The sequence below is a fragment of the Ogataea polymorpha genome, assembly GCF_001664045.1.
Source record: "Ogataea polymorpha strain NCYC 495 leu1.1 chromosome Unknown OGAPOscaffold_3, whole genome shotgun sequence".
Classification (NCBI taxonomy): Eukaryota; Fungi; Ascomycota; class Pichiomycetes; order Pichiales; family Pichiaceae; genus Ogataea; species Ogataea polymorpha.
This window is the reverse complement of record NW_017264700.1, coordinates 42,593-54,717: the sequence shown is the minus strand read 5'-3', so window position 1 is coordinate 54,717 and position 12,125 is coordinate 42,593. Positions and strand designations below refer to the sequence as shown.

The 12,125-nt window shown below is 51.8% G+C and overlaps 7 protein-coding genes across 7 annotated transcripts; 2 read left to right on the top strand and 5 right to left on the bottom strand.

Annotated features, from left to right (window-relative positions):
* Positions 1-836: 836 nt before the first annotated feature.
* Positions 837-2,042, top strand: OGAPODRAFT_40526 (uncharacterized protein; the record flags this gene model as incomplete). The annotated part of the gene is made up of 1 exon (XM_018355395.1): positions 837-2,042. A coding segment is annotated over one exon (1,206 nt), but the record flags the coding sequence as incomplete, so codon positions are not given.
* On the bottom strand, positions 1,811-3,844 carry OGAPODRAFT_93180 (uncharacterized protein; the record flags this gene model as incomplete). The annotated part of the gene is made up of 1 exon (XM_018357288.1): positions 1,811-3,844. The coding sequence occupies one exon, from the start codon at positions 3,842-3,844 to the stop codon at positions 2,432-2,434; it is 1,413 nt and encodes a 470-aa protein (XP_018211078.1). The 3' UTR covers positions 1,811-2,431.
* Positions 3,824-4,389, bottom strand: OGAPODRAFT_15981 (uncharacterized protein). The gene has a single exon (XM_018354097.1). The coding sequence runs from the start codon at positions 4,337-4,339 to the stop codon at positions 3,881-3,883; it is 459 nt and encodes a 152-aa protein (XP_018211077.1). The 5' UTR covers positions 4,340-4,389; the 3' UTR covers positions 3,824-3,880.
* A 402-nt stretch (positions 4,390-4,791) lies between these two features.
* On the top strand, positions 4,792-6,823 carry OGAPODRAFT_75788 (uncharacterized protein; the record flags this gene model as incomplete). Its single annotated transcript, XM_018356081.1, is given in 2 exon segments — positions 4,792-6,779; positions 6,799-6,823. The coding sequence occupies 2 exon segments, from the start codon at positions 4,792-4,794 to the stop codon at positions 6,821-6,823; spliced, it is 2,013 nt and encodes a 670-aa protein (XP_018211076.1).
* A 79-nt stretch (positions 6,824-6,902) lies between these two features.
* Positions 6,903-9,686, bottom strand: OGAPODRAFT_15980 (uncharacterized protein). The gene has a single exon (XM_018354096.1). The coding sequence runs from the start codon at positions 9,637-9,639 to the stop codon at positions 6,922-6,924; it is 2,718 nt and encodes a 905-aa protein (XP_018211075.1). The 5' UTR covers positions 9,640-9,686; the 3' UTR covers positions 6,903-6,921.
* Position 9,687: 1 nt separating this feature from the next.
* OGAPODRAFT_15979 (uncharacterized protein) lies at positions 9,688-11,032 on the bottom strand (the record flags this gene model as incomplete). Its single annotated transcript, XM_018354095.1, has 1 exon — positions 9,688-11,032. The coding sequence occupies exon 1, from the start codon at positions 10,990-10,992 to the stop codon at positions 9,691-9,693; it is 1,302 nt and encodes a 433-aa protein (XP_018211074.1). The 5' UTR covers positions 10,993-11,032.
* A 40-nt stretch (positions 11,033-11,072) lies between these two features.
* Positions 11,073-12,010, bottom strand: OGAPODRAFT_15977 (uncharacterized protein). Its single transcript, XM_018354094.1, has one exon. It carries the CDS (start codon positions 11,948-11,950, stop codon positions 11,138-11,140), a length of 813 nt encoding a protein of 270 aa, XP_018211073.1. The 5' UTR covers positions 11,951-12,010; the 3' UTR covers positions 11,073-11,137.
* Between the last annotated feature and the right edge of the window lie 115 nt (positions 12,011-12,125).

The window sequence follows — 12,125 nt, the reverse complement described above, 5'->3', positions numbered from 1 at the left end:
TCGAGAATCCCAGTCTGGAGCGTCACGCCCGTGAGATTCTACGCTCGCTGTCGTTTCTCAGCCAGACAAAACCACCACACGAGGCAGAACGCTACTTCCGCCTGATCAGCCTTCTAGTCAGCCATATAACCCAGATGAAGACCATTGGCGACGAGAACCTGTCATTCTCAATCCAGCTAGTTCTAGATCGTTTAAGCTCAGACGAGGTTGCAATGCGCGCGACGACCGAGTCGCGCCATGCTTTGAAACTGTTAAGAGAGTATAAAAAGGAAATCAGTTCGTTGCAGCACGAAATAGACACTCTGCGCAAACTGCGCCGTCCCTTGGTGAGGATCAATGGGATGCAAAATAGGGAAAAAAGCGAGAGCGACAAAGTTGGCCATAGACCAGAAAAACCTGCTGCAAAGGAAATAAGAGACAGGGATGGCTCCGTCAAGGGTTCTGGCTCGAGCACTTCCAGAGCAAGCAACTCTGGTGGCAGCTACTTTGAGCCATACGATGATTACAAGATCAGCTCGCCGGAACACCAGAAAGACACCAATTCGGTTTGTGCTTCGCCAAACAGCATTGCTCCGCCATTGCCGCCGTTCCTTCAACTTGAAGGTGCGGCTTCCATCAATGCACCGCCACCACCGCCACCACCACCCTCGTTCCTGAAACCCGCCTCTCCAACACCCCCGAAACCAGCTTCTGCTCCTGCACCTCCGCCGCCCCCTTCGTTTCTCAAACCGGCAGCGTCCGAGCCGCCTGTGCCGCCGCCGCTGCCCAAAATGCCCACTTCCGATCCCCAAAAGCTAGGCAAGCGAAAGAATGACACACCAAAACCGATTCTGCGAAGACCAACTTCCAAACTGAAACAAGTGCATTGGGACAAGCTGGACGACGTGACCAACACAATTTGGAAGACTGTGGATGACGCTGCCCTGTCGTCCAAACTGGAGGAACTGGGCGTTCTGGACGATCTGGAGAGCCAGTTCTATGCTGTCGAGAGCAAAGCGTTCAAGCCCAAAGCGGTGGTAGCCAAGAACACCAAGCGGAGCTTTTTGTCGCGCGACCTGCAACAGCAGTTTGGAATTAATCTGTACCAGTATAGTGCGATACCGGAGATGGAGTTTGTGGCCAAGATGCTCCGATGCGATCGTAGCCTGGTACAGAACTCGAGCTTAGTGGACTTTTTCTGCAACGACGCGCTGACGGAGATTTCGCCGAATCTGATGCGAGATTTTGCTCCGTATTCGACAAACTACATCCAGAATCACAAGCCCAAGAAGGACCCATCGGAGCTCGACCGTCTGGACAGAATATATCTGGAATTGTGTTTCAATTTGCGCCACTACTGGACAGAAAGGTCCAAATGCATTTCAGTGTGCTACAACTACGAGCGCGATCTGGAGGACATGGCCCGCGACCTCCAGGTGTTGGAGAATGCTGTGGAAGAGGTCCGCGGGTCCACATCTTTGGTTCAGGTTCTGTACATCATCAAGGGCCTAGGCAATTTCATGAACGATGCCTCGAAATCGGCCAACGGGTTCAAACTCAGCACACTTCAAAGACTCAAATACTTGAAAGATTCGAAAAACACCACTACTCTGCTCAACTACATTGAAAAAGTGATCAGGACGCGGTTCAGTGAGTACGCGAATTTTGCAGACGAGATCAGCGCCGTCCATAAAGCCCACAATGTCTCGATAGATACTTTAGCAAGTGAATTTAAGGAGCTGCTGCGCAACGTCGAGTTTTGCAACAACGCGCTCACGGACGGGTGTTTAAGCGACCCCGCGAAGCTGCACCCGGACGACCGCATTATGAGCTTCGCCAAGTCGCGGATCGCTGTGGCGCAGACCAAAATAAAAGAATTCGACGCCAAGCTGACTATCGTTATTGACAGTTTTGAGCAGCTGATGGAAAAATTTGGGGAACGCGTTAAAGACGAAAGCGCGCGCACCTCGTTCTTCTCCAAGTTCAAACTGTTTGTGGACGATTACAAAAAAGCCCAGGCTGACAACGCCCGCCTGGAAAAGGAAGAGAGAGCGTACGAGAAACGGAAGCGCATGATGGAGGAGTTCAAGAAAAGCAAGTGCGAGCAGGAGCAGCCGCAGGACAACTTGATAGAGTCGCTCCTGGACCAACTGCGCACACAGAAACCCACCACAAAGGCGCCGTCTGTACCTTTGGAGGTGCCAGAGCACGCGGAAACGCAGGACATCAATGCCAAGGCGCTGCAAATTCTGCAAAATCTGCCACGGCTCGACAACGTGCCCGACCTGCCGCCCTCTACGCCTCCGCGACAAAGCCCGTCTACACAGGGCTCGCCAGACAAGCTGAGCATGATCCCGTATCTTATCACAGAGACTCTGAGCCCGAGCAAGGGGAAAGACAACTGATACATTATCATTACACAGCATTTATAAATTTGCACACTGCAGACGCATTATGCGGATGGCTTGATAGAGAGATCGATTTTACGCAGCAAATACAGGCCCAGCAGAGCGCCAAATATGTAGACAGCGGCGGTGGCCGGTTTGCGCAGCATGTCGGCTAGCCCGTACTCGTATTCAATCAGGATGTCCACGTTTCTCATCTCGTCCACCATGTTCTCAAGCACAAAAGTGACCTGCGTGTGGCCGGTCGTGATGTCGAGGTACGAAAACTTGTGGTCGATCTTCCACTCCTTGAGGTTCAGGATGTCGTCGAAGCCGACAAACTTGGCGCCCTCTGGCAGGAAGAACGAGATTTCGACTCTGTCGTAGGTAGCATCATTCAGACCGTCCAGTAGCGGCACACGAAGCACGTGGCGGTCGCCCTCGCTTTTCAAAAACTTCGACAGTGGACTGGTCCAGCCGATGGTGAAGTTGTAGTTCCAGCCTCCAAAAATAGGAAATCTCGGCTTGAGGACAAGCTCGTTGTTGTGGAAAAGCGAGGTGCTCACGTTTCCCACCTTGTCCACGAAATACACCTCCGAGGTCTTAACCTTCGGGAGTGGAATCTGGATCGACGTGATGACCGGAGAGGGCCTCATTGTGTATCTCCCATTCATCCAGTCCACTCTGGAGAAGCCCTTGTCCAGCTGGATACCTTTGTTTGTGAGCTCGTAGTACTCCTCCAATTGCAACGAGTCGCTCCAGTGCGACACCCAGATATCTCTCTTGAGCAAATTGACAAACGGCAAGGGCTGGTTTTTGGTAAAAATGAGTGCCAATGGCAGGTTGCTCAAAGGCTTGAATGTTTTTTGGTACGGTCCGTAAACCAGGAACGAATCTCTGCCCGAGGCCTTGAACTCCTCTGGATCGACGTCGCTTGGCAGCTCCAGTGTCATTTCCTGAGGCTTGTTGGCCCCGAGGATCTTGAGCTCGTAGCTCAGGGTGTCGTAGGCCGAGAGCGCAAGTTTGGTAGTCTTGAAGAAAAGTCGTTGTTCGGCACCCATGGGGCCTTTTTCAGGAGCCGGCTCCAGCTGGTTGGTCAGGACGTACGACACTGTGATGTGGATCTGCGATTTTGGCGCAATGGGATACGGCAATTGTATTTTGTAGTAGACAACGTCGGGCGACGATAGTTCAGGCACACGTTGGGCCTGGAGCAGCGGATCCTGCTGTCTAGGAACCTCCAAAGTGGGAATGAACAGGGCAACGTCATCTCTGACAAACCCAGGAACGGCAAAGTAATACTCGCTGGTGGGTTCCGAGGCTATGTTTCGGGCATGGATGACATGGCGTTCCTTGACGTAAGACTTGAGCACGTCGACAAGTCTCTCATACTTGACGTTCTCCCAGCTTTGTGGAGGCGCCTGTGCGTGGACGGCAAGGAGAAACGAGCAAATGAGCGCAACAAGCGGGATCAGTCTCATTACTGTATATATATCGAACAAGCTAAATATTTTTCGTCATGACACGTTGGAGCGCAGATCGACGCGTCGGTCGGAGTCGATCGAGACAAGCTCGTCGTCGCTGAGCATGTCGGGGTCCTGGGTGTACATTGAGCTCGAGGCTCGCGAGCGCAGCAGCGTGGGAGCCAATGTGGATATCACCGACTGGCTGGAGTCCTTGTGGAGGTCATCGAGACGGTACATATTGCCCATGCGGTTATCGAGCAACAAATACTCCTCACGTGACGTGATGGTCCTCCGTGTGATGCACAGCATCGTGCCGCAAATGGCACTGCACAGCGCAGACATCAGGATTGTCCAGCCGCACCATTCGAGGTGCGGAATGAACAGAATGAGGTCGACGAGAAAGGACAGCAGAGACAGCAGGAAGGTGGGCAGGGACCACAGAAGCACGGTTAGCAGAAACTTGGAGGAGCTGGAGAAGCGGGGATTGAGCAGCAGCAGCGTCAGCGTCATCTGGATAAAGGTGAATATGAGCGAGATGGGATGCACCACCAGGAGATAGCTAATGCTGTGTCTTGCGTTAGAGGGCAGCGAGAAGCCCCCGAGATTCGTGAGCTGGGACGGGTTGTAGCCCAGACTGGGTTCTGTGCACGAGTTGGCGTCGCAGAGGCCAAAAACCCCAAACTTGTAGCCCTCGAACTTGCAGAGGTAAATCGACTGGGTGAGCGGAACCGATAGCAAAGCTATTAGTTGGAACGAAAATGACAGCAGCAACAGACTGGACTGAACAATGACCAGCTTTCGCTGGAACGATGTTTTCAACATGTCATAGGGGCATAGATAAATAATTTTTGACTTTATATTTTTTAACACTGCCTCTGAAATTTTTTATGGTCAATAGACAGAATAGGAAGATCAAGTTTGGGGACGATGCGTCTGGTGGAGCAGTGGAGGAGGCCGAAACGATGAGGAATACGCAAGCAAAGACATATAGCAAGCTTGTGGGGCGCCAAAGAGAACGGATAGGCAAAGCTCCTGTGACGGTAGACTTTGGATCAGACGAGGATAATAGCGAGGAGGAGAACGAGAAGCTCGCAACCGGACGCAAGCCCGTGGATATGCGGCTCATAAAACAGAAAGCGGCCAAGCTGCTCTCTGTGCGCGAGTCTCTGCCTGTTTATCAGGTGAAAAATGAGCTTCTGGCACAGGTCCGCTCTGCCAAGGTGTGCGTGCTGATTGGAGAGACCGGTTCGGGAAAATCCACCCAGATCCCGCAATTTCTGATGGACGAGAACAAGAAGGGGATTGCTGTGACGCAGCCGAGACGAGTGGCGGCCATCAATCTTGCAACAAGAGTTTCTGAGGAGTATGGGTGTGTTCTGGGACGAGAAGTTGGATACTCGGTGAGATTCAGCAATGTTTCTAACCGTCAGACGAAACTGAAGTACATTACGGACGGTATGCTGCTGAGAGAGCTGATGCTGGACCCGATCTTGTCTAGATACAGCACGGTGATTATTGACGAGGCGCACGAGAGAACTATTCTGACAGACTTGCTGCTAGGGTTTTTGAAAGATCTCATATTCAATAAACGAGCAGACGATGAGTTCAAGGTAATCATCATGTCTGCCACGTTGGATGCCGAGCGGTTTTCTCAATTTTTCGAAAACGCACCAATATTCTTTGTGGAAGGGCGAATGTATCCTGTCGAGAGATACTATTTAGGCCAACCTGTGGAAGATATAGTGGACACGGTGATTAAGACGGTTGTTCAACTGAATCAGACGGAGCCGACCGGAGACATTCTGTGTTTTCTGGCCGGTCAGGAGGACATCGACAGAGTGGTAGACACACTGAACAAACTTGCTCCCATTTTGCCCAAAGAGGCGCCTATCTTGGTTCCCATGCCTCTTTATGCTGCGCTGCCGTCCCACGTGCAGATGGAGGTGTTTAGACCGGTCAAGACAAATCAGCGAAAGGTCATCCTGGCCACAAATATCGCCGAAACGTCGGTCACAGTGCCCGGCATCCGGTACGTGGTGGACTCCGGACTGCGGAAGGTGAAGGTGTGGAGACACCAGCTGGGACTATCGACGCTTCTCATAGCACCGATCTCGAAAGCGTCGGCGGCCCAGCGTGCAGGACGTGCTGGCAGAGAGGCGCCTGGAAAATGCTACAGGCTGTACCGGGAAACAGATTATTTCAAGCTGAGCGACAACACAGAGCCGGAGATTTTGCGCTCGGACGTGATCTCGCCGGTGCTCATGCTGAAAAAGATGGGTGTGAACGACATTTTGGGCTGGCACTGGCTTGAAAACCCGGGTCGCGAGAGTCTGGTGGCTGCGTTGCAGCAACTTTATTCTCTGAACGCTTTGAACGACAGGGGCCAGATCACAGAGCTGGGCGAGAAAATGGTGGTTCTGCCTGTCGCGCCTCACTTGGCCGCTGTTTTGATCCGAGCGCACGGGCTGGGGTGTCTAGGTCCCGTCATAGACATTGTGGCGTGTCTTTCCGTGGACAATCTGCTTATGTCTCCTCCGAGCGAGAGAAGAGACGAAGTGAACGAGCGCAGGAAGGATACGTGCAAGCTAGGCACTATTTACGGCGACCTTTTGATGCTGAAAGAGCTGTTCGACCTGTATACCTCTCTCGCTGACAATACAGAGCGCAAGGAATGGTGCAAACAACTGTGCATTAATTTCAAAGGTTTCAAGGACGTTCTGCGTGTGCGCAGACAAATCGCGGAATACATGGGTATGCTGAAGATGCACGAGGGCGACAGTTCGCTCGATGCGAAGCTCGTGCTCAAGGCGTTTCTCTCCGGATTTCTAACCAACACAGCCATCGGAATGTCCGATAGAAGCTACCGCACAGTGGCCACTGGCGACCTGGTCAGTGTGCACCCGTCGTCGCTGCTATTTGGCCAGCGGAAGCCGGCAATCATGTACATCGAGTACGTCTACACGGTCAAGGGCTACGCACGGGCAGTCTCCATGATCGAGCTCGAATGGCTGCAGGAGGTTGCACCACATCTCTTGGGCAGCAGAGAAAAAATTAGTTGAATAATTGGTATAATTAATTAATCTATAAAGTCATCAGTACACCAGTTTCTGCTGGACGTAATTTTTCCGCTCCAGACTTTCGATGTAAGACTGCCATAGCTGATCACCCTTCAGACAGTGTGCATCGCCCACAAACAGCAGACTGCACCGCGCACGGGTTAGAGCCACATTAAGCCGTCTGCGATCTCTTAGGAACCCGATGTTGCGCTCACTGTTGGACCGCACACACGACATGACAATGAAATCTTTCTCTCGGCCTTGGAACGCGTCGATCGACGCAACAAGAATACCGTTCACCTGGTGCACCGTGGCGGCCTTGGAGTCGCTCTCAACATCCTCTTTGTCGACCTGGACCTGGACTTCCTGTTTTTCCGGGTTGATGAGCAAATTTTCTTTGAAACTGGCAGAAATTAGGTCTCTCTGGCCGGCATACGGCGTGATCACACCTATCCGCGACGGAGCAATCTGCTTGTCCACAATCAATTTCTCCACGATTCTCGAGACGCGCTCGACTTCGCCGCGGTTCACATACGTGTATCCGGTCTCCTCGCCCACTCTAAGCGAGCGGACCCTGCTTTCTCTGGCCTCGCCGGCATGGTCCCAGAAAAACAGCGGGTACGAGATACCAGCGACTTTTCTGTCATCTGCTGTGATACCATCCTTCAGCTTGCTCTCGTAAAACTCTATCCGTGGGAACTCGCTGATTTCTGGGTGCATTCTGTACTGTGTGTCAAACATTAGCGGAGATTGATACGTGCCATTTTTGAGCGTTCTTTCGAAAAGAGACATCTCCAGCGACTTCACGCGGGTGTATGAGCTCAGCTGGGCCTCGTCCCCAACGAAAACCACCTTTTGGACATTTGGAGCGGCCAGCGGAATTAGCGAGCTGGGCTCGGACGATTGCGTGGCCTCGTCAATAATGACCACCGGCAGGTTTGCGAGATCACGCAAATGCGGGCCTCCGATGGCCACCGTGGTCGAGAATATCACCTTCGCCTGGCCAATGAGCAGCTTGCTCAAGTCCTTGTTGGTTTCGATCAGCTTCTTGAACTGGTTCTTGGACACTTTGTGAGCCTTGCCAGTTGCCAGATTACGTAACGTTTCCTGAGCATGAGACGGCAGACGATCCCTAATTTTGTGGTGCAGACATATGTCCGCAAGCGGATGGTCTTTGTTATACTCGCTTTCCTTGGCCATGGAGAGCACTCTGATGATGTCATCTTTGTGGTCCTTCATCATTTTTTCGGCAATGTTGTCCACGGCAATGTTGGAAGCTGCAACCACCAGAATTGGGTGGTAATGCAGTTGGTCCAGCAATTGCAAGATCATCTCGTAGATAGTCGATGTCTTCCCCGACCCCGGAGGGCCCTTTAGAATCGTAATTTGGTTGTTTAAAGCCGACTGTAAAGCAACAGACTGCGACTCGTTCAGGGTGTTTTTGAGGCTCGAGATTCTGTTTTTGAAGAAGATCTGCCGGATAGGCTTTTGGCCCAGCAACATGTCTTTGAAGTGGGTGTTCTCCAGCCTCTCGATCGCCTGCATAACTCTTGTGACCACAGCTCCGCAGGGAAGCAGCGCAAAACCCGACACCGGCGCTCCCGACGGAATAGGCTCGAGGTTCCACTTGTAGACGTCCATCGGAATAGTAACTTTGTTGGAGTTGCGTGACATCTTGGAGAATTGCGCTGCACAGCACCAAAACTCCGGCCTCTCCGCAAGTTTGACCGCAGACTTGCGCACCAGGAAAAACGCCTGGCCTCTGCTGAACGGTCCGTTTTTCAGGTGAGACAACGGGTCGTTTTTTGAATACTCCTCGGCCTCTCTTTTGTCGACTTCAGCAGTGAACTCTCCATAAGGGTTTTCACGGGACCACGTCACTGTCACCCTTGTTAAAAACTGGGTTTCGAACAACTCCTCAAGGAAAAGTCCGTAGCACAGGTGGTGGAAATATTCAGGCAGAGACTCATACTTGAGGGGAATTTCCGTGGCCGACGACTTGATGAGCTGCTCCACAAGCATGATCTGGGAGTTTAGATCTGGAGCAGAAACAAGAGGCGCCGAAGACTGTTTTTGCTTTGCTCCGGGAGTTTTTCCTCTCTCTGAGGCCCTGGCTTTTGCTTTTGGTGGCTGGCTCTTGACGTGCCTTCCATTTGTCGATTTGGGACCTTTTGGGCCTTTTTGCCCCTTAACGGAGACCTTCTTGTCCTTGGCAGGTTTTTCAGGCTTTAAGGATGGGTTTTCCTGCGGTTTTGTGCCGTCTTTCTGTGCTTCATTCTGTCTTTTCTGTGAGGCTTTTTCAGGCTGGGGAGAGCCCTTTAAACCCTTTGGAGCCTCTCGCTTGGTGCTTGAACGGGATGGTTTTCCAAATGAGCGGCCTTTGCCTTTCTTGCGGTCTCGCAGACGATACTGATCATCTCCCGTGACCTTGGCTAGATAGTCGTCGTCATCGCCAGGACCGGTCTTCTTGACGATAAAATAATCCGCAACAACTTTCATGAAATTGTCCGTCTTCCCCAGAGCGTACTCGCGCATGCTCTTGACGCTGCCTGCGCACCGTCTACACATCAGATCTAGCTTATTGCCTCCAAATTGTAGCACGACCAGATCTGCAATGTTCATCATCCCACACTTCTCGCACGCCACGTCATTGGGCCCAGCCTTAAACCGGTAATGGTTGCTGGCGCTGATGTGTTTTTGGGCCTTGCGGAACCCGCCAAATACCTCCTGGCACAAGCCGCAAGAAAATTCCATGAAAAATAAAAAATAAATCTTGATTACCAAAAAATATTTATTTTTCCATGCTCAGTATAAATCTATAACGTCTTTGAATTTGGTCTGTTTCACAGTGAATCCGCCATCGTCTGGACGATCGTTTTTGATGTCCTTCCAAGACTCAATGTACTTCTTGATGACCGGCGAGTACCACATGTCTCCCTTGGGGTCCACATAGGCATAGTGGGCCCCCTTATCAGTGCTAGCCATGTAGAGATACGGGTTGCGCTGCACTTCGGCGATAGGATAGTTGCAGCTGAGGAACGGGTCATCCAGCGAGTTCAAAATCACCATTGGCGTCTTAATCTTGAAAATCCTGATCAGCGGAGACGCTGCCATGTAGTACGTGGAGGCCGAAGGAAGACCTGCCTCGCGACACGTGTAGCGGTCGTCAATCTGGGACACGTGTGTCGCGTTTTTGTATAGATCTAGGAACTCCTGTTCGTCAAAGTCTGGATTGGCCTTTAGGCCCTGAATGTTCGACTTGAGCACTCGTAGTAGGATCTTTCGAATGTACGGCTCAAACATATATCTGCCTGCAACGGAGCGGGTTAGCGCTTCCATGTCGCTTTGCAAGTTCCATGGTGCTCCAACAGTGAACGCGCTCGTGACCAGGGACTTGTCTGACTCCTCGGCTAAATAGTTGCTCAAAATCAGTCCACCTAGAGAAACACCAACGAGATGCAACTGTCTGTCTGGGAACAGGCTGCGCAGATCCTGCACGGTCTGCCGCAGATCGTCGGTATGCAGGCCCGAAAAGAGCGTTGGAGTGGTGATTTTAGACCGCGCGCAGCCTCTGCTGTTGAGAACAGCCACGTTAGCGGTGCCCTCCAGATGGTTCACGATCGAGCGGATATTCTGCTCGTGAGAGCCGCCAGAAAGCCCATGCAACACCAGCACTATGGGAAGCATGTTTTCCCGCCACTTCTTGTGCACCTGGCTTATTTCTTGCTCCGTGTAGTATCTGGTTCTGGGATGCAGTTTCGGATAGTTTTCGGGCTGTGTGGCCAAGGAGCGTTGGGCAAAGACTTCGGGATCTTCAGGGTCCACGTGGTAGTCGAGCGTAAACTGGCCGGGCAAATATGTCGACTCAATAATCCGGCGGCCGTAGTACACAGTGTGTACTTTGGAAAAGTCGGCCTGGCCAAGATACATGTTCTGGAGGACATTGTTGAACAGCAGCGGATGCAGGCTGAAGCGGTGTTTATCCCTGAGTTCAGGCGTCGAGGTGACAAGGCTAGCAAAGGGAATCTGCGAGCCAGGCCCAGACTCTTTCAGCTGTAGCTTAACGGTGTTTTTCGCGTGGTAGGCGTGGACGGTGGAAGAATTCATTGAAATAGGGAAAAGTATTTCGGTAGAAAATATTTCGGCATCGGGATGGTAAAAAAACAATATATTGATTTAAGTAATAGCGCAGTCATAAATGTACGTAACTACGGAACGAACCACAAAGTCCGGACGCCGAGTGAAAGCATCCTTATTTGGTCTTTCCTGGTCTAACGGCATTAGGCATGTAGAACGGCTTGATGGTGAAGTAGCTGTTGGTCTCGTCCAGAAGCCCTGCAAACATGTTGTAGAAGCCCACGATTCCACTCAGCATACAGATGTAACCTCCTGCTTTGAACGTTCCCACAGAGGTGGCAAACTGGCCGATGGTGAAAAGAAGAATGAAGAGCCAGATCAAAAACATCAGCAATGACAAGCTATACGTGGATCTCCACGTGCAGGCAAACAGAGCAAACGAGAAAAGCGCCCAAGGAAGGAAGTAGAGCGCGACAGCTTGATTGTACTCGTCGGTGGTTGCATAGCTAGCAGCAATTCCACCAACATCCATCAGCAGGAACGAGTAGGAACTCCAGAAGCCCCCAAACATGAGGAAAGTGCAGCAGGCCCAGGTGTTACCAATGATGAAGCAGAGCACACCAACAATGATCTCGACGAGCCCTGCAGTGGTGAGGAAAGCACCCAGAAGCACGTTCGGGGAGTGCACGGAACGTGCGTGCAACTGGACTAGGCCGAGGGACAAAGCCGAACAACTGAAGGCAGCCAGACCAGCAGGCACCGGATCGCTGAGCTCTCTGGTTTTGCCGGTTTGTTTTCTGGCACCGACGTTGAGCGAGCCGCCGAAAGCGTAGATGAAATCATTCTTGTCGATAGGCTGGTCGTTAATGTAGATGTTCTGGTCATCGTGACGGAAAGCCGACGCTGTGGAAGGCTTGTGTTTTGATTGCAGAGCATCTATCGAGGTTTGTTTTTCAATGTCGTGAGAAAAGGCATCCGAATTAGACATGGCCGAGTCTGTTGTAGTGCAGAGCGAGACGCGCGAGTATTTATAGGGGTACCGGAGTCCATCTCCTCTTTGTTTCCGCAATAGAAGAAAAAAAGGTGAGGAGACCTTTTGCACCCTCGGACTCCACCCACGTTCTGCCGCTTTGGGCTAAAGCCGCACCCCAAAAAAGTCGATA